The sequence below is a fragment of the Acanthopagrus latus genome, chromosome 1 (genome assembly GCF_904848185.1).
Source record: "Acanthopagrus latus isolate v.2019 chromosome 1, fAcaLat1.1, whole genome shotgun sequence".
NCBI lineage: Eukaryota > Metazoa > Chordata > Actinopteri > Spariformes > Sparidae > Acanthopagrus > Acanthopagrus latus.
The window spans coordinates 16,184,713-16,207,585 of NC_051039.1; the positions used below are offsets into that span (position 1 = coordinate 16,184,713).

A 22,873-nucleotide genomic window follows, 5' to 3' on the forward strand; every position below is an offset into this window, starting at 1 on the left:
ATTTTTCCTCGATATGGGTTCTTATAACATTCCCACATTAGTTGGAACACTCTCAAAGCTTCCCTGTAGGATAGCCACATCAGTTTACTTGGCACCACGCGATCCCCGAGATTTATTTGCAGTGTCCCACTGAAATGCTTTACAGGATTACTGTAGGCTACTTCTTTTTCATTAGGGATGAGCCCTGTGCGCCTGAAGATCAGAGGGTGACATGCGCACTGCGCCGAGCGCTCGCAAGCCGCGCGGACACAACGCCGGGAAATAAAGCGCACAGCACTGCTTCTTGATATCTTGTCGTCTCTCTCTCTCTCTCTCTCTCTCTCTCTCTCTCTCTCTCCGCAAGCTGTGATGACTTGTCCCGTCAGGGAAGTGTCGTCCTCGGTGTTCGGTGCTGCTAAATTCAGCCTGCGGACCGGTGGTGGTGGTGGTGCTGGTGGTGGTGCTGGTTGCGCGGTGCTTGGAGTGGGGACCTGTTGATAGCCCGCCGGGCGCTGCAATGGAGGTGAGACGAGGCTTTCTGCAACATGCGATGCTGGACTGTCCATGATGTCCGCCTGTTCGTCACAGTGATAGGTCTGACGCTCCCGGGTCACTCTTAAAGACATTAATGGACCGTTTGGTGGATTACATATCAAATTAGGAGCTAATTGGTCCGCGTAATTGCCGTAAATCATTCGTGTGTAATGATTTTTTAAATTTATTTATTTATTTATTTATTTTTATCATTCTGAAGCTGTCAGTGTCGCTTTGATATCAACAGGTATAAGATATAGATTGCATTAGGCTGCCGTGAAGGGCATGTAAACACTGCGGCACCCCGAGTGCCTATCAATGGGCCTTAATTACATTTAAGATGAGACGTTGTCATTTCCAGCCAACCGTTTTTTTTTGTTGTTTTTTTTCCCAAATCAAATCATGTCATTCGTGTCGCGCTTAGATGCTATACAGGCTCCCCCTCAAGTCAGAATGGCCGGACAGGCCATGTGTCGCTGTTAATTAGCGTCACTGGCTGATAAAGCCTTTTGGAGAAGATTTAAATCCTGCTAAAGAGCATTAGTGCACAAGCAAGGCGCTTGCAAACAAGCATGGCCTTGCAAGGGGATGTGGAGGTAAAATGATACTGAGCATGTATATAACACAATGGTGCAGTAGGGTGGGAGGCTGATAAAAGTGCAATTTTGATAAACACAAACCAACAGTGGACTGCCAACTGTCACAAGTGCTCAACCACACAAAATGAAAGTAGACCATGAGCATAAGTGTCGTTGTTGTTGTTGTTACACAGGTGCCAAACAGAGAAGAATGACACTCAACTGAGACAGGAAGCCACAAAGACACAATTCATCCGAAAACAAATCCGTCTGGCTACGATGGAGATCATGGGTAAGCGATTTGCAGATGCAGGGGGCTGTTTAAAGCCAAACCTGTTCCAGTAACCTCAGCGGGACTCCGCCGTCACAGGCTTACAATAAAGGTGTCAGGCACGGCGGCTGCAGGCAGACAGTAGGGAATAGTTACATGTGCAGGTGGCACAGGGCTCGCAGTCTGGTCGGTAGTCAAAACTTTGTGGTGAGGAGTTTACAGGGTCTTAACCTCCTGCCACATGCAATTACTGCAATTGTGGCTTGCGCTCATTAGCCGCCGCTCACACACAGACACCCAAAAAACAAGGGCAACATGACCTGATGCAACATTTCAGTTGTTGTCTTTGTTTTTTAGTGCTGCAGAGGGGCGGGCACATCCCTCTTTTGCACTATCTAAATGTTTCTTGATGAAGTTGTCTAATAAAGGGAAGATTTTGCTGCACACAAGTGACACCACATGTTTAAACTTTGCAAGGTGACGTGACAGCATTTGTGAAAACTTCGGAGCTGAAAACAACAGGGTTAGGAAGCAGGGTTCTTTTTTTCAGAATAGTTCCCTGTCCACTCAAACCAGCCTAAATGTGTTTTTCATAGTTATCACACTGTGGATCAGAGTCTGGAATCTAAAGCCAGATGTTATATTTTAATGGTCCCTATTACAGGAGCACTGTGTGGTTTTAGGGAAGGAAATAGAAATTTCTTCATTGACCGTTTTTGTTGAACAAACAAACTGACCTTGCAGAACAACGCTATTTCATACTTACTCTGTTACTCTGTTTATATGTGGCGGACCCTGCCACCTCTCTAGCTTCAAGCAGTGTTCTGAGGACCTTATTTTCCTCCAAGAACGGCTTGTTTTTTCAGTTGCACGAAAATATATATATATATATATATATATATATATATATATTTCTGAGTTTGCATCATCCCTCAGTAATATCATACATATCAAAACTCTGAGTTTGAATTTCATCTCCAAAACTATTTATCACCCCTTTAAGTATTGACATTTCGCAGCTTATTATAAAATGAAGGAAAAAAAAAAAGTCTGGGTCTGTGTCAGGGTCACGCAGCGGCTGCTACAACACACTCCACGGGAAGAAACCCTGTGCCTGAGTGACACAAATGATATACGATTCCTCTGCAGATACTCAGCGTGCCTTGGAGGCTGTGGAGAGGCTGCAAGCCAAGTTGAAGGAGAGAGGAGAGGCCCCCACGCAGGAGAAGCTCTCCCTGCTGAAGACGGTCCTGCAGAGCCCCCTGTTCCATCATATACTCAGCTTACAGCAGGCTCAGCGGAAGTCCCCAGCGAAGGTACAAGCGCGAGCGCGTGGGCGCTCGGCGTATAGTGAATGGTGGGGAAGGAGCCGGAATCGTTCCCAAAATACTGAATGCAGGAACCAAACTGGATGAGTAATCAGCTTACCTAAGCTTACCACTTAAAGCCCCGAGAAATAGAGAGAGAGAGGGAGAGAGGAAAAAGGGGGAGGGGGGGAGGAAGAAGTGGCTACATCATGTGGAGGGAGTTTGCAGAAGTCATACGTAACTGTGTTCTGAGTTTTGAGCCGGTGTGTGGGATGTGGTCACCAAGCAACTTTTCATTTTGCACATACCGGCCTGATCGTGCGCAGGCGCACGTGTTGGCGTATGACATTTGTTCCACCATCAAGGTATTTAACGCGTTTGTCAGCGTTAATCATCACGGCTTTGTAGTTGTCTGTTGCGGTCCACTGTAATAGGCTAATGCTATAAGCGCCACAGATCTACACACACACACACAGGCATTATTACATTAGCTTTGTGTGTGCCAGCCTGTAGCCGTTTGGTTTCTCTGCACTCCAGGAAACACGGCACTGGATCGCGTCAGAGGCTTCTGGATTGTTAGCGGCACAGGCAATCGACACAGTTTTTAAAAAAAAAAAAATTAAGTTCAAGTTCTCGTTGTAATGTAGATAAAGCACAGAGAATGATGAGTGCGACTCGAAGGGGTTGCTTATTAGTGTTTTGTTAGTGCTCTGCCTTTTTGTTCAGGCGTCGTAGTTGCTGGAATGGAACGTCAGAGATCTTCTGAAACTCCTTTTTTTTAAAAAAACTTTGAAACAGCAAACCTAAAAGACAAGAGGGGAGCGGTTTCGTGGTTATGTGGTATTGAACGGAAGCGTTTATCTCAGATCCCCGTGTTCCAGCTCTCCTATCTTTTCCCGCTCGGCACCATTTTAAAGCTATCTTTCTCTACTATTTTTTTTTTCTTCTTTCGGCTAACACACATTCACCCGCCCTCCCTCCCACATCTTTCTTCATTGTCTCACAATGCCCTCCTTTCTCAATTTTTTTATCCTCTCTATTTCCCTCCATCGCTCTCCCACCCTCATCCTGTTCCTCTCTGTCTCCATATCTCCTTTCTTCAATTAATGCCTCCACCTCTCTATCAATCCCCTTTCCCCATCTCTTTATCTCCCCCATCCATTTCGTACGCCCTTCCCCTGGATCCCTCAATCCTTCTCCGACTCATCCCCTGTCTCTCTTTATCCCGCTCTCTGTTTTATATGCGTCCTTTTTCCATTTTCACACCCTTTATCCTCCTCTTCTTCGTCTTCCCCTCAGTCCTACCAGGGGAAGGGCATTTCCAAATCCGTGTCCATGAACTGTGGCCCCTGCCAGGGTATGCCGCAGGGCCTGAGCCACAGTGACTCCTACACATGGGCCATGGAGAACCGGAGGCCCAGCACCGCCCAGTCCGCCAACAAGGACGGCAGCGTCTGTTCCCTGGGCTCGCAGGATCTGTCCTACCCAGACATGTACCCAGACAACTGCATTCCCACGGAATCACAGGTCTGTACGAGATCCATCGTAAATGCAAGATCAGTCAGGAGGAGTTTCTGAAAAGAAAGCAATTTATTCTTAAAAGCACCCCATCCAGAAACATGTTTTTTTTTTCGTTTTTTTTCCTTTTCAGTCGTAAAATGTAACTCACCACCATTCAAAATGTCACATTTAACATTTGAGAGGATTATACACATGACGTTTATTTATTTATTTTGTTTAAGTACTGCACTCCCCCTCGGATCTCCCGCACCATGTCGATGGGGAGAAACCTGTCTGCTATTGCTCATGAGGTACAGTGAGCTCATATGTGACGTGTTGTTGCTGTAGAGCTGGTAAAAATGTGTGTCTGTGGGTGTAGTTTGGATCACGCCTGTTGTTATTTAACAGCTCAATAACAATAGATTTTTCTCTCTCTCCTCCTTTTCTGCCTCCCCCCCTCTGTTGTCCTGACCTCTGCCATGTTAGAGGCGTCATGTGGAGATGATAGAGCTGACCAACGATGGGAAAGGGCTCGGTTTTGGTATCATAGGAGGCCGGAGCACGGGAGTCATGGTCAAGACCATCCTTCCCGGTGGAGCTGCCGGGCAGGTAAACGCGCCCACCAGTCAATCGCACAGCCAAAGCTTAACTGGCCAAATAACGTTGTAACTCATAAGGAGCATTGCCGAGCGTTACTGCACGTGGAAAGATCATCGCTTACTGTCATTTCTGTCCAGCAAACACAAAACTGCTGACATGTTTTGATTAGCTTTGAATGGAAGTCGGTCAAAACAGCAAACCTGGCTCTACAAAATACACCAATCATTGCACCTACAACTGAAGATATAGAGTCTGAAGTGCAGAAATGAGACATTGTGTACCCACCCAAAATGTTTTTTTTTTTTTTGTTGAAATGTGCTTCTGCAGGATAAGCGCCTGCGTAGCGGAGATCAAATCCTGCGCATTGGAGATACAGATCTGGCAGGCATGAGCAGTGAGCAGGTGGCACAGGTGAGGTATCATTTCAGCAAATGTATAAAAATCAGATGATGAGCTGAGGCTGATGAGCTTTTCCTGTCCGTCTGTAGTGATAATGCTTTACGCCTAGCCCTACTAAGTTTCACCAAGTCACTGATCGTTCCACGGTGAAGCTCGGGGAAGCAGATGCGCTCTGCTCGTTGAGCGTGGAGAGGCGAGTCATGAATCACGCACATGATGTTTGTCTGTTTAAAAGATCTTTCGTAATCGCAAAAAGTTTGTTGGAAAAGTAGTGAAGCGCGATTTAGTTTTGTGCGAAACTGCTTCAGCGAACCACATCATCCCGCTCAATCTATGTCACCAGCAACAACATGGCCATCACCTCGGCATAAGTTTGAAAAAAGTTGAAAAATCTAAACAAGTTTGACCATATTGACAGCTGCAGTGATACGATTGGAGGGTTAGTCCGTTCTGTGAGCTAGCTAATGTGCAGGACCACCTCTGCAAGGTTTCAGTGAGTGTTAAACAAGATGATGTCACTTACAACTGCTTCTAATTATGGATTTTATACCTGACCAGTTTCACAACAATCTGCGCCTTTCTCAAGTTGAAAAATTATCTTTTGATTTGACAAACATTGTATGCGTACATCCGGGCGCTATTCAAATGGGATCCAAAAAAATTGTTTCCCCACTCGCCATCATACATGACTCGTCTGAAATGAGTTCTCATGGTGGTCCACCAGGAGGGGAGGGACTTCACCTCTCTGTGTAAGTCTTGTTAACTGCCCCACCTCTGCAAGAGAGCAGCGTGCAGCCAGTTTCAGCTGATGAAACCTTCCAAATGGTGCTAATCTACTGCCTCTCCCGAGCAGCTGCCTCTTTTTGTGTTATTTATTTATAACTTGACAAACGCTATCGCTTTTCATCCGTTCAAAAATGACCACCTGGCCCAGGTTCTGCGAAACGCTGGTAGCAAGGTGAAACTGCTCATCGCCAGGGATGTCATCAAGGACAACCACGTTTCCTCTCCCGCTCTCAGTCAGGACAGCTTGGACGACAAGGTGTGTGTGTGTGTGTGTGTGTGTGTGTGCGCGTGTGAGCATATGCCTAGAGCATAACAGCACATAATTAATGTCAAATGCAATCTTTATGTAAAATAATTGGCTAATCAGTGCCTTTAAATGTTGAAATCAGTGTCCTCCTAACCTTAAAGATAAACATTGTTTTTTTTTTTTCTGTGTGTGTGTTTTGCAGCTCAGTGACTTGAATGATGACTATGAGTTCAGCGTGCAGTTCACTAAAAACAGTCGGGGCCTGGGATTCAGCATCTCAAGCTACATAGGTGACCTAAACTCAGGTAATAACATCTAGTTGAAGTCAAAACAATAACCTAATGCTGCTAACTGTAGCTGGGGGACCAGGGGAGTGTTAGAATGCTTGTCAGTGTTATTATTTAATACCCTTAATGTCTGGCATTATGTGAGTAGAGCTACATCAGTACAATCGATGCAAACTTTTCCTTTGATTTTATCCTGCTCTCCTCAGTCTACAGTGCCGGTGTGATAGTGAAGAGCATAGTGAAAGGCAGCACTGTCGATCAAGATGGGCGCATCCACATTGGAGACATCATCCTGTCTGTGAGTTCCACTTAAAACACAACAGATGGCTTTTTTTTTTTTTTTTTTCCCTTCTCTTTACTGCATTTCGTGATGACAAATACCGATTTCAGCATCTCCAAATCTGCACTGTTTGCAACTTTTAGTAGTTCCCTACATGCCAATTAGGGTCCTTCTGTTTTTTTTTTAGCTGATGAGGTGGAATTCTTCCGTCCATCTCTTTATCACCATGTTCCAATCTAGCTCTTTTTTAAAATTTTTGATTACTATCGATTCAGTCTTTTATTCAACTGCCCTCGCACTGCGTCCACGCCGCCCACTTCATCCGCAAAAACAAAACGTTTCTGTCTCCGTTCTCTCCGCTCACTACTCTTACATCTCCCTCAGGTGGACGGGGTGAGCCTGCAGGGCTGCAGTGAGCAGCGAGCCATGGAAGTGCTGAGGAGGACAGGTCCCCTGATCAGGCTGAGGCTGCTGAGGAAGGCTGTCCGACTGAGTCACATCCTGCCCCCAGTTCCCCCTCTGCAGCCCCTCCGTCACTCCCACAGCTTCCACGAGGGCAATCCATACAGAGTGGGCCTCAACAAGATTCAAGAGACAGGTGCTTTGTGCTGAGAGAGGGGGATGTATTGACTCAGTGGTAGCATGAGAGGACTGGTTTTGAAGGAGCTGGCCAAACGGAGAACATGCAATTTGGCAGAATGCACTAAAATAAACTTTATAAGAATTACGCAAGCAAACATCCAGATACTACCTGCATTTGTGAGACACATTTCCGTGCTTCTTTTGGCCTCTTGCAGGTTGTCGTCTCTCAAATGCTCGCTGGGAATTCGTATACAACATTACCTTTTTTTTGTTTTGTTTGTACGTGCGATCAGATCCCGGCGTGTGCACTCAAATGTGTTTCCTCGTCTCTCCCAGGAATCTGCTCTCTGCGCGAAATCTCCCGGCGTGCAGCATACGCCAACCGACGACCCCGACACGATTCCAGAAACGGTGAGCCTCCCCGCCCCCTTCCCATGCTGCACTGCAGTCTGGAACTGGATCATGGGTCTTAGTTTGATATGCTGATTGGGCTCAGGGAACAGCGATGTGGCAGCGAGAAGCACGCTCTTTGATGGGGAGTCTATTTATAGTGTCATGCAGTCATGTGTTTATCCAACTCATTCAGCTCATTCCAGATGATTTGTCTCTCGCTCCGCCTCTATATATGGCTTTATTTAGACGAGGATTTCAGGGCTTGATTAGAGAGCGCAGCCAAATAAGCCCTGATTGCTGTGAGGCTTTAATAAATGAACGAGAAAACATTAGTTTGCCAGGAAATTACAAGATGGTGGGTGTGAATATGTGTGCCTGTAGTGTGGGGGCGTGTGTGTGTGTGTGTGTGTGTGTGAGTGTGTGCAGTTGACATCCTGCTTTGCCTCAAAAAGAATTATGTTGTCTCCTCTTCATAAAACAGGTGGGGTGATGTTTTCATAGGGGATCCTATTCTTTATTGATTGGATCATCTGAGGCTAGGAGCAACGTAAATGGAGATGTGTATTTGTCTCCGCGTGCCAATGTGTTTGTGTGTATGTGGCGTGAGGGTGATTGTCTTTTTTTTATGTGTGCGCACCTGACAGGTGTGAAACTGACGCCGGCTGAGGAGGAGGACCTGAGGAAGAGGTGGCAGCACGCAGTCGGACCGCGATTCGACGTTATCGTACGTCTCTCTGTGATGAAGACAAGCATTGGATATAAAAAAAAAGCACAACACAATCTAATTAAGGCTGTTTGGAATGTGATTTTTTAACATTCAAAGCTTCTATTGAGGTTTTCAATGTTCATCACAACAATCAGTAATACATTGCATATTTATAGTTAATTTAACTTTAGCTAATAGTTAGAAACCATTTACTTAGGTACTCATAGAGGATACTCTTTTTCAGTGAAATGAAGTCGTTTGGCATAATACAAAACAGGATTAAAAGATACTTTAACAAATCAGAATTAACACCAATTAAATCACAGTATCAGTATTGCACAGATCCCTCGAGCTATTGGACAAAGAGATGTGAAACTTTAACAGTCACAACGAACGCCAGCTATATCACAGTATCATAATATTGCATAAATGTCTTAAATTACAGGCTAAAATTACCCTCAGTACGTTTCACCAATAAAATAATAATAAAAAAAAGAGTCTTGAAGCTATATAGCCCTTCTTGAGAACAAACCCCCCCACGTACTTTACTTTGCTTCTCTTTTTCTTCATTTCCCACCACTCGACCTTACCTCACTCTTTCAGGTGTGCCATCTGGAGCGTTTCGGTGAGACAAGTGGCCTCGGCATCAGTCTGGAGGCCCGGGCGGGACATCATTACCTGTGCTCCGTCTTACCTGAGGGGCCTGTTGGCCAAAGTGGCAAGATCTTCACCGGAGACCAGATCCTGGAGGTAACCCACGACACCGACCCTTTTCGGCCAATTTCTCTTAACAGCTCAGGCTTTGACAAAGATATGTAGATGATGTAAACCGGAATCAGATATGATCTGAGTGGGACTGATTAGTTTCATCTGTGGCTCCCTTGTGGATTAGCTCGAGGTCACAGTATCATAGTTCCCTACTATGCTCATCTTCTCTTAAGCCGTGCACTGCGGTTGACAGCTTCTCGGTAAACACTGCACGATTTCGAGTGTAAAATCTCAGCATTTTCCCTTAAGGCAGCAAAAACAGTCATAAGAAGGTGGGTGTGAGTATGTGTGGCTCTGTGCATTTGTGTTCGTGTTGCAGGAGGGAGTGCTTGCCCTCCTCCCCCTCCACTGGGAAAGTTCGCGCACCCACACGTATCACTCATCGTGATGAGCTGTCTGATGAGCTCTCAGACAATGTGCGGCGGCCGTTCGCTCGCGATGTAGAAAACACTGACGGCCCACTGGCACACTCGTGTCCTTCGTATCTTCAGAGTGCAGAGCCAACATCTGTGTCGCAGCTCAGCCCTTTGATCTCCCTTCAGACGACATCGGCGCGGCAGAGCCATTGTTCAGCGACGCTTTTTTTTTTTTTTTCAAATGAGCCCCGCTCGGTTACCGCTTTCAGCTTTAATTGTTCTTTCCGTGGTTTGATGTACTCTGGCTACTAATTGCTTTCACGAGACCCACGCCTGAAATGTCACTAAAAATATCAGATTTTAAGGACTGTCTGGCCCACACACACACACACACACACACACACACACACACACACACGTGTCAAACTGATTTACATAGAACCATAAATGTGTGATAATGGCAGGTATTATTATTATTATTTTTATTATTTATTTATTTATTTCAAAAAGCCCACCAGCATGACTAACACCATTAGGAGATCTATTTTAGAAAATGCTGTATTATGTGTCTTCCTGGCAGGTGAATGGGATCCCTCTCATTGGAGTGGCACATAAAGAGGTGGTCAATATTCTAAAGGAGCTGCCGATGCATGTTTGCCTGGTGTGCTCTCGCATCGTGCCCCCCACAATACCTGACAGTGACGAGGAGGACGACGACGAGGTCCGTCTCACCCTGAAAGAGCTGCTGGCGGAGTTCAACGACAAGGTGATTGCGCACAGAGGATAAACCGCGTTAGGCTTGTTACACATCCTGTGCGTTCGGAACACGACCGACATGCCACTTCTCTTGTATATCAATCTCCTCTCCCTCTCCTCTGCTTGTCCCAGTTGGACCAGGGCTGTGTCATTCCCTGTCCTACGGCTGAGGACATCACCAAGCGTGGCGTGCCCCCCATGTCACCTCCTCTGGCCATGTGGGAGAGAGAGGCACAGGTGGTCGAGCTGGAGAAAGGCGAGTCGGGCCTGGGCTTCAGTATCCTGGACTACCAGGTCAGAGACATGCCCCTCAGCCCTTCCGCAAATAGAACAGACTGAAATAGACCGCAGTCTGATAATGTCAGTGTCAGGTTAGATAGGATGAATGTTAAAAAAAATCTGAGAAAACGGAGAAGCATATGGAAAATGACAACTGCTCTGATAGTTTCTTCTTTTCAGTTTTAGAAAACAAGTCCAATCTTTAGCAAAAACTCTGTGTGAAGAAATAGTAGTGTTGCTATACACGTTTCATTTTATTCTGTTGTTTACCTGAACTAAATGAATCTCTCATTTTCATTATAAAATATTCCATGTATATCCTTCACCAAACCATCCTTTCCAACCTTCTGTCAAACTCTAGGATCCAGAGGATGCCACTAAAACAGTTCTGGTAATCCGGTCCCTAGTTCCTGGAGGTGTTGCAGACAGAGATGGTCACCTGCTGCCCGGTGACCGACTCATGTTCGTGAATGAAACAGACTTGGAAGGCTCCAGCCTGGATTATGCTGTGCATGTCCTCAAATCCACTGGATATGGCCCTATTCGCATTGGAGTTGCCAAACCACTGCCAGTATGTATAATTTAATAAGGAGTACATTCCAGTTTTTGTGTAGGACACTTGAGAGAATTTATTTCAGGTTTTGTTCCATTAACGGAGACATATTATGCTAATTTTTGGCTTCATAGTTTTAATTTGGGTTACTACGAGAACACGTTTACATGCATAAAATACTTCAGTTTTCTCATATTGTCCAGTGCTACAGCACCGCATTCCACATCCAACACTCCTTTAGCTCCCGTCCCTTTAAGGCCCCCAGCTGAAACTACATAGTCTTCTCTGACTGGCCACCTTACACATGCCTGAGCCAGCGATAGTAACGACAATTTAGTAGCTGTGTTAAATATAATCTTTGCCGAATTAGCTGCTAGACATACAGTATGCTAATGTTCAACCTGGTGAAGTAGTTTAATGTCACAGTCACAGAGTTGAAGGCGAGACTGCTGACTACTGAGGAGCTCCCGATTTTTCAGGACCATTTACATGCATAATGACCGACGTATATAAAAGACTGAAGGACAAAGAAAAAGGAAAAGGCCCAATAGATCTTCTTTGTATCTTCACCCAAAAGAGAAAATTCTTATGACAAGAAGTGGGTGATACAGATAAAATCCTCATTCTGATATCTGTTATTTTGCACTTAAACATCAGTATAGATAATTTGATTCGAAACAAACTTGCTGACTAAAATAGTCCGAGAGTATGTCTTCATCAAATGAAATACCTAGAAGATCAGAGGAAGGTGCTTCACCACAATAATACAAAAAACATAAAGATCCGCAACTGCTTTCATGAATTCATGCTCAGTGTTTTGCAACACGATGGCCTTAATACAGCGGCTCCCACCCTCGTCCGATGAGCTCATGTATTTATCAGCACTGCCATGTATAGTCAAAATGTGTTTATCTGATTGTACTTCAAAACTGGCTGTTATATAATCATCATATGACAGTGGATGTTAAAGTATTTTCGCATAATTGAACTGTCTGTGAGACCACATGGAGTGGCAAAAACTTCCATCCATTTATTTCTTTTGGTTGACTAATTCAACAGTGTTCCTGTTACTACAAGCTTTCTATCTCATCTCCTCTGCTCTTTTGCTTGCTAGTTTTTCAAGCACTCTTAATTGCAGTAACACCTAAATTAATTATTTAAAGCGCACTCAATATGTGGATGTGTTTTTCAGTTCATTAATTTGTTTTCTTCAAATTAGATGAGCTTCTCTCACTATTTCTCCATGTTCCCCCTGGCAATTGCAGAGTACCACTGGTAGAAATCGCTGGCCTAATAAACCAGAGCTATCAAAGGGATGAATATTATAGTGTGGCAGAGTTTTTGACGATAGACGCGTGTATGTTTTCGTGCAGTTTATCATTATGCCGCACAAACCTATGCACGTGTAGGAAATCTGAATTCTCAAAACAAGATATTCATTATAATGGCTTGCAGCACATGTGCCTTTTAATTCAAAACTGTCTTTTCTGTATTTTCATATTTATAGGTAGTAATTTCCATAGATATCAGACTTCAAACTTAGACTTTATTATCCTAAGGGGAAATTCTTTTTTTTTTTTTTTTACAGCACTGTACCCGTCAGATCACAGTACAGATGACAGACAGACATAATGCAAGACAATTATTTAAATGTGTGTTTTTTTTTTCCTTGAGAGTACAGTATTTCTTCTCCCTTTTGTTGTGGGCTGTGGCTTAGTAACAAGGAACAGAGAATCCAGTTACAGGCCGTCTGAATATTTAATGCGGCTGAGAGATGAACACAATGCTCGACCACACTACAGATGGAGAGAGAGGGGGAGAGGAGAAGAGGGTGTCTAATTTACAAGTCACCTTCTTTAGCCTGTGTGCCTCCATGTGAATTTGCCCACTTTTAACCAGACGGTTTCCTTTACAACTTCTTCTGAATTTTTGCATTCTCAGCTGGAGCTGTGCGGCGGCTTAACACCCATCTCAGAGAGGAGCGCCCAGGCCTCCTGCGACGACAATGACAGCCACACTCAGGTCAGCCTGCTAGCTGAGGCAGAGGAGGCTAACACCAACAGCAACAGCAACACTCACAACTCCGAGGACAGCAGAATCGTCCAGTCACATTACACTACAACGGTACGTCATGGAAAGCCACAACAAAAACTTTTGTTGTATAAACTTTTTGCTCACTTTTGAGCGTTTGTCGTCTGCAGAAGTTGGGTCCACAGGGTCCAAAAGTTGTTTGAATAGCGCCAGCTCTTGCAGAAAACAGAGATGAAAAGTAGAAAATGTCACAGTCCTTGCTGACGTTCATCCGGTTTGAAATATGTCGCTCAATAACATGAACTCGTTTGTGAGTAATCATGCACAATCAAGTGTAGATTTGCATTTCCTTGCTTTAGACCCTGCAGGAAGCGTCATTGCGGTGACAGTTACAGTAACGCTGCGGCAGAAGCATTGCTCATTACCATGCAAACCTGAGATTCAGTGGGTAGCCATTTTAGCTCCTCTGAAGGAGATTACTGTGGCAGCGTCTGCTCTCTCTGTTCACGTTCTATAGCGAGGGAGCTTACAGCCGGCAGTATCAGTATCAGTGGGTCAGGTACAGCGAAAGTGCTCAGTGTCAAAGACTTGTTCTTCCATTGTGGCATCGACTCCGTCCTATTGAGGCAGCCTTTTGTACTTTCTTTTGCTTAATTACCAACAATTGCCTCTCAATGAAAAGTGCTTACTGCTCACACGGCATTGGCACCTGGTGCCGCGCAAGGACGTAGAGTGCTGCCTCGGTGTCTCCCACGCACACACACACACACACACACACACACATACACACACACAAAGAGACTCAGAGCAGCAAGTGTCAGTGTGTTCTCATCAAAGACAGGCTTGTTGCAAAGGTAGCTTCAGAACTTCAGTGCTGCTTGTACTTTCTGTGAAGGTTCAAAGACGATCTCCTCGTTGCCCTTTTTCTTTGGGAAGTGCCCGGGGGGACCAAAGGAGTCCACCTTCCTGCATGTTTTACATTTCAGTATTACTCTGAAGGCCTTCACCTTGGAGAGTTAACCGTTGTTTGAAGTAATTTTGGTGTGAGACCTGAAATATGATGGTTTGTGTTGATAGTAGTTTAGGACTTCAGCTCCAAGTTACGTCTGAAAAGTGAATTTGCTCTGTAATTGTAAGATTTACTCTAGGTGATGTGCACCAAAGTTGATATTTGGGGTATCTGCAGTTTTCCACCGTAACTGGTGCTCTCATATAGCCAGCAGCCAGCAGCCTGGCTCTAGGGATGGCAATGTCTGTCAGTTGGTTCGTGGATCGATCAGTAGTCATCGATTGGTCCACAACTTTGGGTCTGACTAAAATATCTCAACAAATATTAGATCACTTGCCTCAATCACCAACATGAAATTCACATTTAGATATTCAAGGATACCATCTCGCTAGGTAGTCTCAGCCCTTTATCGTCATCTCGATTCCACTCAATTAAAGTTTAATTTCAGCATGGTCGGTAAACATGATTGTATAGTGGACTGTGGCAACCAATTACAAGACCAACATACAGAAATATTTGATCATTCTGAGGCGCTATGAGTGCAGGATATAAGGACAGACAGTCAATATGGACCACGTTTTCTCCCTTTTAGATAGATGGGGAGGAAGTCAAAGTTTTACATTTGACTAGTTATGTACTGTGGGTTGCTTTGGACAAAAGTGTCTGCTAAAAATGTAAATGTAGGGCTTTTAGCTTTTCTAGCTTTTTTAGGGTTACAATATGTGTTACACAGTGAGAGGCTACATAGAATTATATTTACTCAGGATCTTGGCATAACTGCATAATGATATCTACAAGAGGGAAGAGTTTGACGATGACTTTGACGATGATAACAAACATGAATGTCACAGTAAACAGATACAAAAAGAGCTTAATGATGTGTTTCATTTTAAACAATACCAGTAAAGTAATACGTTTAGCTGGTGTTTTGTTCGCATTCAAGTAGCATAACATTAGCTAACCTTACCATCTAGCAAACTGAAATTTTGCAACATGTTGAGAGTTTCTCTTTATATTAGCATTTTATCTTTGGGTGTATGTTATAAATTTCTGGTGCTGATCGATTAACAGATGACAAATGGGCGGTGGGAGATAACGTCAGCTAGTATGCTATCCTCCAAAAATGGCTGCGTCGCCCCAGACTGCTGAACTAAGATGGTGAAAATGGTAAACATTCTACTTGCTAAACATGAGGTTGTTAGCATTGTGATTGTGAGCACGTTAGCATGCTGATGTTAGCATGCGTCTTCAAGCGCCACTGCGCCTGAGTAAAGCCCTACAGAGTTGCTAGCATTGCCGTAGGCTCTTACTCTTGTGTACTGTATTTGTCGCGACATCCTCACGCTCTTACTCACCCACGCCCTCTTGCTGTCCCTCTCAGGAAAACCAGCTGCGTCATCGTTACGGCATGATGGAGGACGACAATGGGCAGCAAGCGCCGCCTCTGCCCCCCCGCACCAGCTTTGAGAGGACAATCACTGTTGTCCGGGGCAACCGTAGCCTTGGTATGTTCTCCGTCTTTCTCATGGTGATGGTGTCTTGGTGTGTGTACGTCGCCGGCGTGGCGGTAATGACGCTAATAGGCAATGATGATGACGACTGCCTTGAAGAGGAGTGGTGAAGTGATGTGCTCCTCATACCTGATGAAGGAGATGATAACTCTGTGTGTATGTGCGTCTGTGTGTTTGTTTGACCGAGAGGATAGTATGATGGTCAGAATGGGGTCCAAGTAATGTGATAGAATTTTAAGAAATTATATTTAAAGAGTTTATATTGTCATATATTATATATTAAGTGAATATTGATCTACATATATTTGTTTTTGTACTCGAGTGTCGAGAGTACATTGTCTACTCCAAGAGAAAGTCCAATGTTTGGCTGTTCAAACGTGACAGGGAGGAAACAACAGGGTGTAAGGTGCTCCTGCACTTTCATCTCAGGGCACAATGCAAAGCTAAGGCAGCAAACTCATTTGTATTCTGGCAAAGTGCTCCAATAAGGCACCGCACTACTCTTTTGTGTGTGGGTGTGTGCGTGCGAGTGTGAAAGTTTATAATTATGTAAATGTTCTTAGGTAGCGAAGATCAAGGTCATAACCTACAGTCTGTGTGTCACCACATTCTTTGGTTTTCATCTGTTTAAAATATTGTAGGTCCCCTTGCTGAGAAGTCTTTGTAGCATGGCATTTCCGGAAGGTTTGCAGATTTTCTGTGATTGTGGTTTATTCTAATATATTTGAATTTGATGCAAAGCTTCAGCGCTGGTTGAGCTATGGTCTGTATCAGCAAGCCCTGAATACTGGTGATGTTTTATGAGCAATAGTATTGTAGTACAAAATCTGTTTGTACTACATTACATTCTTCCTGTTATTAGGTGCCATGTGTAATTCTACCCATTGTGTAACAATGATGTTATGTTCCAATTTTGGAGATGAGATACGCTAATATGTACAGAACGTACATTGTATGGTTGTTCTGAACTACAAGGACTGTAAGGCTTTTAGAGCAAGTTGGTGAAGGAAAAGGTCCGATGGACTAAAATGAGGTCTTTTTTTCTTGCCTTGCTCATCTAAACAAATGAATTTAAACAGCCTATTTAGAAGTATCTTCTTGAATGATGTGAACCTGTTGCGCTTACTGTAAGTCTGTTGTAATCTAACAGAGTATTGTTGAGATCAAAACAAACAGATTTTCACATGGAAATCACCATAAATTATTATTAATGTTTCTGCCACAGAGTTTGTAATAGAAAAATGTATTTTGTTTGCGTGTCATAGTATTTCAACACCTTTTGGATGTTCGAGACATTCATCGTTACGACTCCAGACTTCTTCTCATGTCTTCTAAATGTGTGTCTTCTGCTTGTTTTGTCAGCGTCACTAGCCATGTCTCCAGTCGATTGTATTCCATGCACTATGATTGTATTGTAATTTGAATGTAATTCCAAAAAGCAATAAACTATTTATTTGATCAAAAATAAGCACAAAGTCATTTTCTTTGACCAACTTCAAATTATGTACGACCATAGTGTTGTGGATGTGCGTAGTCTTCCATTAGATAGCATCATAGTACGCAGGCAGCCTTCCCCATCAGCGTTGTGTCTATGTGTGTGCATGAGACGTGCGCTCGCACGCGCCTGTGTGTGTGTGAAACCCGATTTACCTGTTTCTGCCTGTTTGCATTAATGAAGCGTCGGTGTAATCCGCCTTGCATCCAATTTGATAATGCCAAAGTCAGGTGTTTGCGCGACTGGCATGTGTTACCCCCGAGTCACCTGTGCCCCTTGCCCTGTGTGGGTGTGAGTGTGTGTGATTGTGTTCGTGCACCGTATGTGAGTGTGACTGTGAGGGATGATGCTGTGCAAATGTCAAGCATGTGTAGCCATGTTTGTGTGCTAATCTGCCTAGTGTCTGTCTTGATTATGCTGATTATGCCACTGTCAGGTGTTTGTTTGTGCGGCTGTCTGTTTGGCATGCAGTCAAAGCAGCCTTAGCCAACCCTCCACTCACCTGAGCTCCTGTGTGTGTGTGTGTGTGTGTGTGTGTGTGTGTGTGCGTGCGTGCGTGCATGTTGGCAGGGATGTCGGTGAGTGCTATCAAGGATGGCTCAGGCATGCTGGTGCGTAGTGTGGTCCAGGGGGGCTCTGTCAGCCAGGATGGCAGGCTGGGGGTTGGGGACGCCATCTTGGCCATCAATGGAGAACCTACCTCCAACCTGACCAACGCCAGGGCCAGGGCCATGCTCCGCAGAAACTCTGTCATAGGGCCGGAGATGAGGTGAGGGGCCAGTCACTGTCTAACAGCATCACACAATGTCAAGTGCTTTGTTCTGGGTTGAAAAATAACATGCGATCTGTACTGTTGTGTCATGGTGGAGCTCACAAAGCTCTGTGAAAGTCTGATCACACTGCATTACTGAGCGCCTCTGTGCCTCCCCTGATCTCAATAATCCTCAGCCTGTATCAAGAACCAGTGGGTGTTCCAGGTAAGCAACGCTGTGTGCGTCATCCGCTTGACAGCAGCTCAAGTGCTGCTTGAATCTTCTTTCCTAATTGTTGTGGAGAGCGGCTCCTTAATCCACAAGTAGCCTACAGTCAGAGCAATTCATTGTTGCTAATTTTGACAGTAGGAGGTACACAGATGTAGAGGGGGGTACAGCAGGATTCCATTTCTGATCCCCAAGGTACAGTCTGAACTATTTGATCCCATAGGGCTCACTGCTGGACTTCAAGGTAACTGTGTGTACCTTTTGAGGGTCAGAAAGATAAATATATGTACCGTTTTTACTAAATTAAACCAATAAACTTTTTGTATGCTTAAATTATTTTACAAAATTGCCATCAGAGGTACAAGGCTGGGCTCTTTAATGTTCAAACTGCAAGGATACAAATAAGTACCCAATGTCAGGGGTGTAACAGCTGTACCTCCAAGCTGATGGACCCCTAAAGGTCCAAATATAAACTTCCTTTCTGACAGTGTAGGGTCACAACTAATGATTCATTTTACCGTTGACCAATCTGCCAATTAATTCCACAGTCAACCGATCAATCATTTAGTCTATCAATTGAAAAAAAAATGGAAAATGCTTATTATATTTCCCAGAGGCCAATGTGACGTTTTCATATAATCGCCTCTTTTGTCCAACCGACAGTCCAAAAAACCAAAGCGTCTTCATCTACTGTCATAAATGACAAAGAAAAGCAGCAACATTCTTACTTTTAAGATATTTCTTGTTTAAAAAAGAAAAAAATAATCAGAACAAAAACTTGATGTTGGCAGAATTGTTAAAGTTACAAGGTTTTTCAGACTTGGTGGGGGGAAAAGCACAGGTGTTATAAGTGACACTAACGATGGCCTCATTCTAGTGTCCCCGCGAGTCGTGACAGTGAGTCAGCATGCACAGCATCAGCACCCCGAATAACAAAAGCAGCTATGGAACTCAGCCGTCACTCACTTCATGACTTCCACCTGCACTCCTCCTCCCTTTACTTGTCACAGAGACCCTACACACACAGGCAGGTGTTTTTCACTTATCCTGGCTAATTGGACATCTGCTCAGGCTGACGTCGTAAAGAGCCGTGTTGGCTTTTCACGAGCTCATCAAAATAGTAATCCGAAAATGTAAACACTGACAGGGACCATCTCATTAGTACTTTTTCATTTTTTTTTTTTAACTTGTGAGATGATAATGATGATGTGATGACAATCCTTACACATGTTTACTGTTTTATTAAGGTTTGAATGCCGGACATTCACTTGTATTAGAGGGTGGTGTTAATACTTTTACTTTGGTAAAGAATCTGACTACTTCTTCCCCAGAATGGGTGTAACTGTCTGACCCTAAAGGAGCAGGGTTAACAATGGTCAGAATCAGGTGCAGTCAGAGGAGACGGAATCAGGTACAAGCAGTGAAAATGTCTGTAAGACATAAAGGAAGCTCACAAAATAGAGCATTTCATACCAGAAAAACTCATGGGGCTGTTCATCAGCGTACAACTCTACATCATAGCACTCAGAAAACGCATCCTTACGAATATTTGTCTTCTGCCATCTAGATATAGATGGGGAGCAAATGAGTTAAAGTAAGAAGAATGGGTCAAACAAACGTGACTTTTCCAGAGAAACAGATTAGCCATTGATTATTGATTATGAACAACCAAAGTAGCTTACAACACAATAAAATAAAAAAAAAAGAAAACCTATAGCCCGTTGGCCCAAAAGAAGAGACTTTTTTGTGAGTTAGGGTTAGGCTAACCCTACCCTAACCCTAACCCTGGAATTGATCCATTAACTATCACAGGGAAAATGATTGCCACACTTCTTTAAATGTAAAATCTAGTGGCCACAGCTCGCGACACAAAAAGAAGGCCCTGCATCTGCCCATTAAAGTGGGACGTGTTCCCCATCAGTCCCACGCACTTTCCTTCATGTCATAGTTCGAACACGTCTATGCTCGCAAAAACGGGAAAAAGCCAGAGTTCCTAGAGAGAATGTGGAAAAAAGCTCCCTCAGGAATGCAGAGAAACAAAACAGTAATTGAACACTGCTCACGTTTTTTTTTCTAGATCTACCCATGCAGATCCCAACAGTCTGTGTGACTCGAATGAGTGAGTATGCGTGCACGATAAATACAAATATGTGCTCTCCGCCGCCGCAAGCATGACTTTCCCCGCACGCCGTCAGTGTCTGAGCGATCTCGTCTTACTTTGGATCTCCATTACCACCTTGTTTTTTGACACCGCAATCATAGTTGACGGAGGCGCCGCGGTCATGTTAAATTAGATTAGATGATGAAATTTTAAAGATTGCCTGAGGGGAAATTGGAAAAATTATTACTTGTTCTAACATCAGCAGTTATGGCTCCACATCGACAATGCTTGTTTGGCTGATTGGAGATGTGCCCCACCTCCACCACCCCGCTGCCCTGCAAAACACCCACTCACTCTCTCGCTCAACCTCTCTGTCTCTTTCTCCCTCTCTCGCTTGCTTTTAAAGGCAACCACACTCTCACACACACACACACACGCGCATACACAGCCTTTCAATGGTCTAACCTCCAAAAACACCTTTTTCCTGCGATGGGAAATATCTCTGAATAATTCATCACTCATCTCACCTTGAACAGTGCGCTTCTGAATAAAAGAGCGTTTTAAAGAGCCCCTCATAGATGCACACACAATACACACGCAGATGAACACATGCCTGCGTTCTGTCTCTCTCAATCTCATGCACACACACACACACACACACCTAAAAAACACTCGGCTGCACACACATGCTCGCACTGCCTCCTCCTGACAGCACTGCAGACAAACTAACAGAGAGTGGAGGCAGATGAGTTGCTTTGGCAGCCTCAGAATAAGACAGACATGGAAGGGTGAGGGCTTGTCACTATCAAACTGCCTCTGTTGAGACAAGACAGGCTGTCCACATGGCTCAGTCACAACAGCTTAGCGCAGAAGACCTCCATATTCAATCTGCCACCATGAGTGGAACAGAGAAATTGGCTCTTTCAGCGGATTCAAACAGCATGTCTACCGGTAGCGTCACGCGAGAATGGAAGCGGGGGGCGGGAGGCTGGGGGGAGTCTTTAATGATGTCCTTGACACTTCAGTTAAATGACATCCATTACACCACAGCTTAGATTGATCCAGGCTTATGCAAAATCACGTTCCTCTATTATACCAAAAATGATGTGTTTCAGGAACTGTCTTAGAACTGTCAGAAATGCATCACTTAGTGACGTAAAATCGCCATTTTGTCAGAATTGTATTTCCATCTTTATTCTTTTCATCTTGCACCAGCCGCTGTACAGCCGCTTGTTGGAGCGGGGTGTATCTCAAATTCATAGCTCGCTTAAAAAAAATAAAACTTCACATGAGAGACAGTGGTTGTTTGTTGGTGATTTTTCAGGAGATGATAGTTACTTAGGATAATAAACATGGCTTCAGGTATCCAGCTTTCAATTTCTTACAATCTAATGGTGACAGAGTGAGTCCAGGGAGTCACCCGACTAAGGAAAAGCCTTGGACGGTTAACCCCCTCCGCAAAAAATAAACATATTTTTCCTCGTAGAGTTATTTATCTCATCCAGATTATTTTGTTGTGTGTTGCTGAGTTTTGGAGATACAGTATCAGCCCTCTCTCAAACATCATAACCCCAGAGTCGAGCTGACATTTTATTTGTATTTGTTACTTTTAACCAAGTTCCATCAAGTTCCACTATATTTCAAGAGATGTTAGACGTCTCCATGGCCGATGTCTCCAAAAATCAGCCACTCGCATCAAAACAATCTAGATGGCTACAACATACGGCAGTGGTAAAGTGTCTCTTTACACAAACATGACAATGTGTAAATTGGGGAACTTTTAGAGGTGCTAGTAAGCAGATTCAGGGAGTGCTGGCTGTAGCTTCATATTTACAATACAGACTGTTCCTTTAAATCATAACATTATCCTCGCCGTCCCCTGCAGAGGTGATAATCCATCTGTGCGTTATAGAAACCATTACATTCTGTCTCTTGTCCTCTTCCTTGTCAACATATCAGTCATTGTGTTGTGCATCTGTGAAAAGAGTGATGGAGGACACATTAATATTTAACACTGTGTCCACCCCGACCCCACATCTCCTCTCCCACTGTCCCCTCCCCTCAGCATAACCTATGTCGCAGCCCACCAGGTGGACGAGCACCGAACCCGTCTGTGTTTACCTCCTCTGGCATCCATCGCAGGAGACAGCGCCCCCTGCTCACCAACCCCACCTTCTGCAGATCCTGCCTTGGACCTGGCCCCGGCCACTGCAAGATCCACCAGTCCGGTCAGAGCTGAAGCTCCAGCTCCGACTTCAGCTCCAGCTCCAGCTCCAGCTTCAGCTCCAGCTCCAGCTCCAGCTCCAGCTTCAGCTTCAGCTTCATCCGCCCTCAAACACTCATCCTCTGTCAAAGTTAAGGCTGCAGCACTAGATTCAGCGTTAGGCAGGACCTCTGCTTCATTTAAAGCTCCGTTCAGAGGCCCGACCATCACCCCGGCCCCAGACTCAAGGTAACGTAAGCTCCAGAGGTCTCAGGCTATTATTTATGGTCACCTAATCTGTACTCTGGCCCCAGAGTGCAAGATAAACCTGTCTCAGGGTTTATTAGACTCCAAGGCTCCAGCTTTATTACACGTTGATATG

At 44.4% G+C, this 22,873-nt stretch overlaps 1 protein-coding gene across 2 annotated transcripts in view; it reads left to right on the forward strand.

Moving 5' to 3' along the window:
- The first annotated feature begins 255 nt into the window (after window positions 1–255).
- The window catches only part of si:dkey-92j12.5 (multiple PDZ domain protein), a 43,499-nt gene continuing 20,881 nt past the window's right edge, over window positions 256–22,873 (forward strand). Inside the window, exons 1-22 of one of the 2 annotated variants that reach the window (XM_037115987.1) lie at window positions 256–502; window positions 1,286–1,383; window positions 2,512–2,678; window positions 3,969–4,196; window positions 4,412–4,480; window positions 4,656–4,778; window positions 5,097–5,180; window positions 6,103–6,210; window positions 6,404–6,506; window positions 6,695–6,786; window positions 7,153–7,366; window positions 7,687–7,761; window positions 8,388–8,467; window positions 9,053–9,199; window positions 10,154–10,339; window positions 10,462–10,623; window positions 10,970–11,179; window positions 13,103–13,285; window positions 15,583–15,706; window positions 17,778–17,976; window positions 20,265–20,306; window positions 22,354–22,740. In XM_037115987.1, coding sequence (XP_036971882.1) covers window positions 1,371–1,383; window positions 2,512–2,678; window positions 3,969–4,196; window positions 4,412–4,480; window positions 4,656–4,778; window positions 5,097–5,180; window positions 6,103–6,210; window positions 6,404–6,506; window positions 6,695–6,786; window positions 7,153–7,366; window positions 7,687–7,761; window positions 8,388–8,467; window positions 9,053–9,199; window positions 10,154–10,339; window positions 10,462–10,623; window positions 10,970–11,179; window positions 13,103–13,285; window positions 15,583–15,706; window positions 17,778–17,976; window positions 20,265–20,306; window positions 22,354–22,740 — 2,996 coding nt within the window. In that variant the 5' untranslated portion in view covers window positions 256–502; window positions 1,286–1,370. The remainder of the gene's footprint in view (window positions 503–1,285; window positions 1,384–2,511; window positions 2,679–3,968; window positions 4,197–4,411; window positions 4,481–4,655; window positions 4,779–5,096; window positions 5,181–6,102; window positions 6,211–6,403; window positions 6,507–6,694; window positions 6,787–7,152; window positions 7,367–7,686; window positions 7,762–8,387; window positions 8,468–9,052; window positions 9,200–10,153; window positions 10,340–10,461; window positions 10,624–10,969; window positions 11,180–13,102; window positions 13,286–15,582; window positions 15,707–17,777; window positions 17,977–20,264; window positions 20,307–22,353; window positions 22,741–22,873) is intronic. The other variant, XM_037115998.1, reaches the window with a different exon arrangement.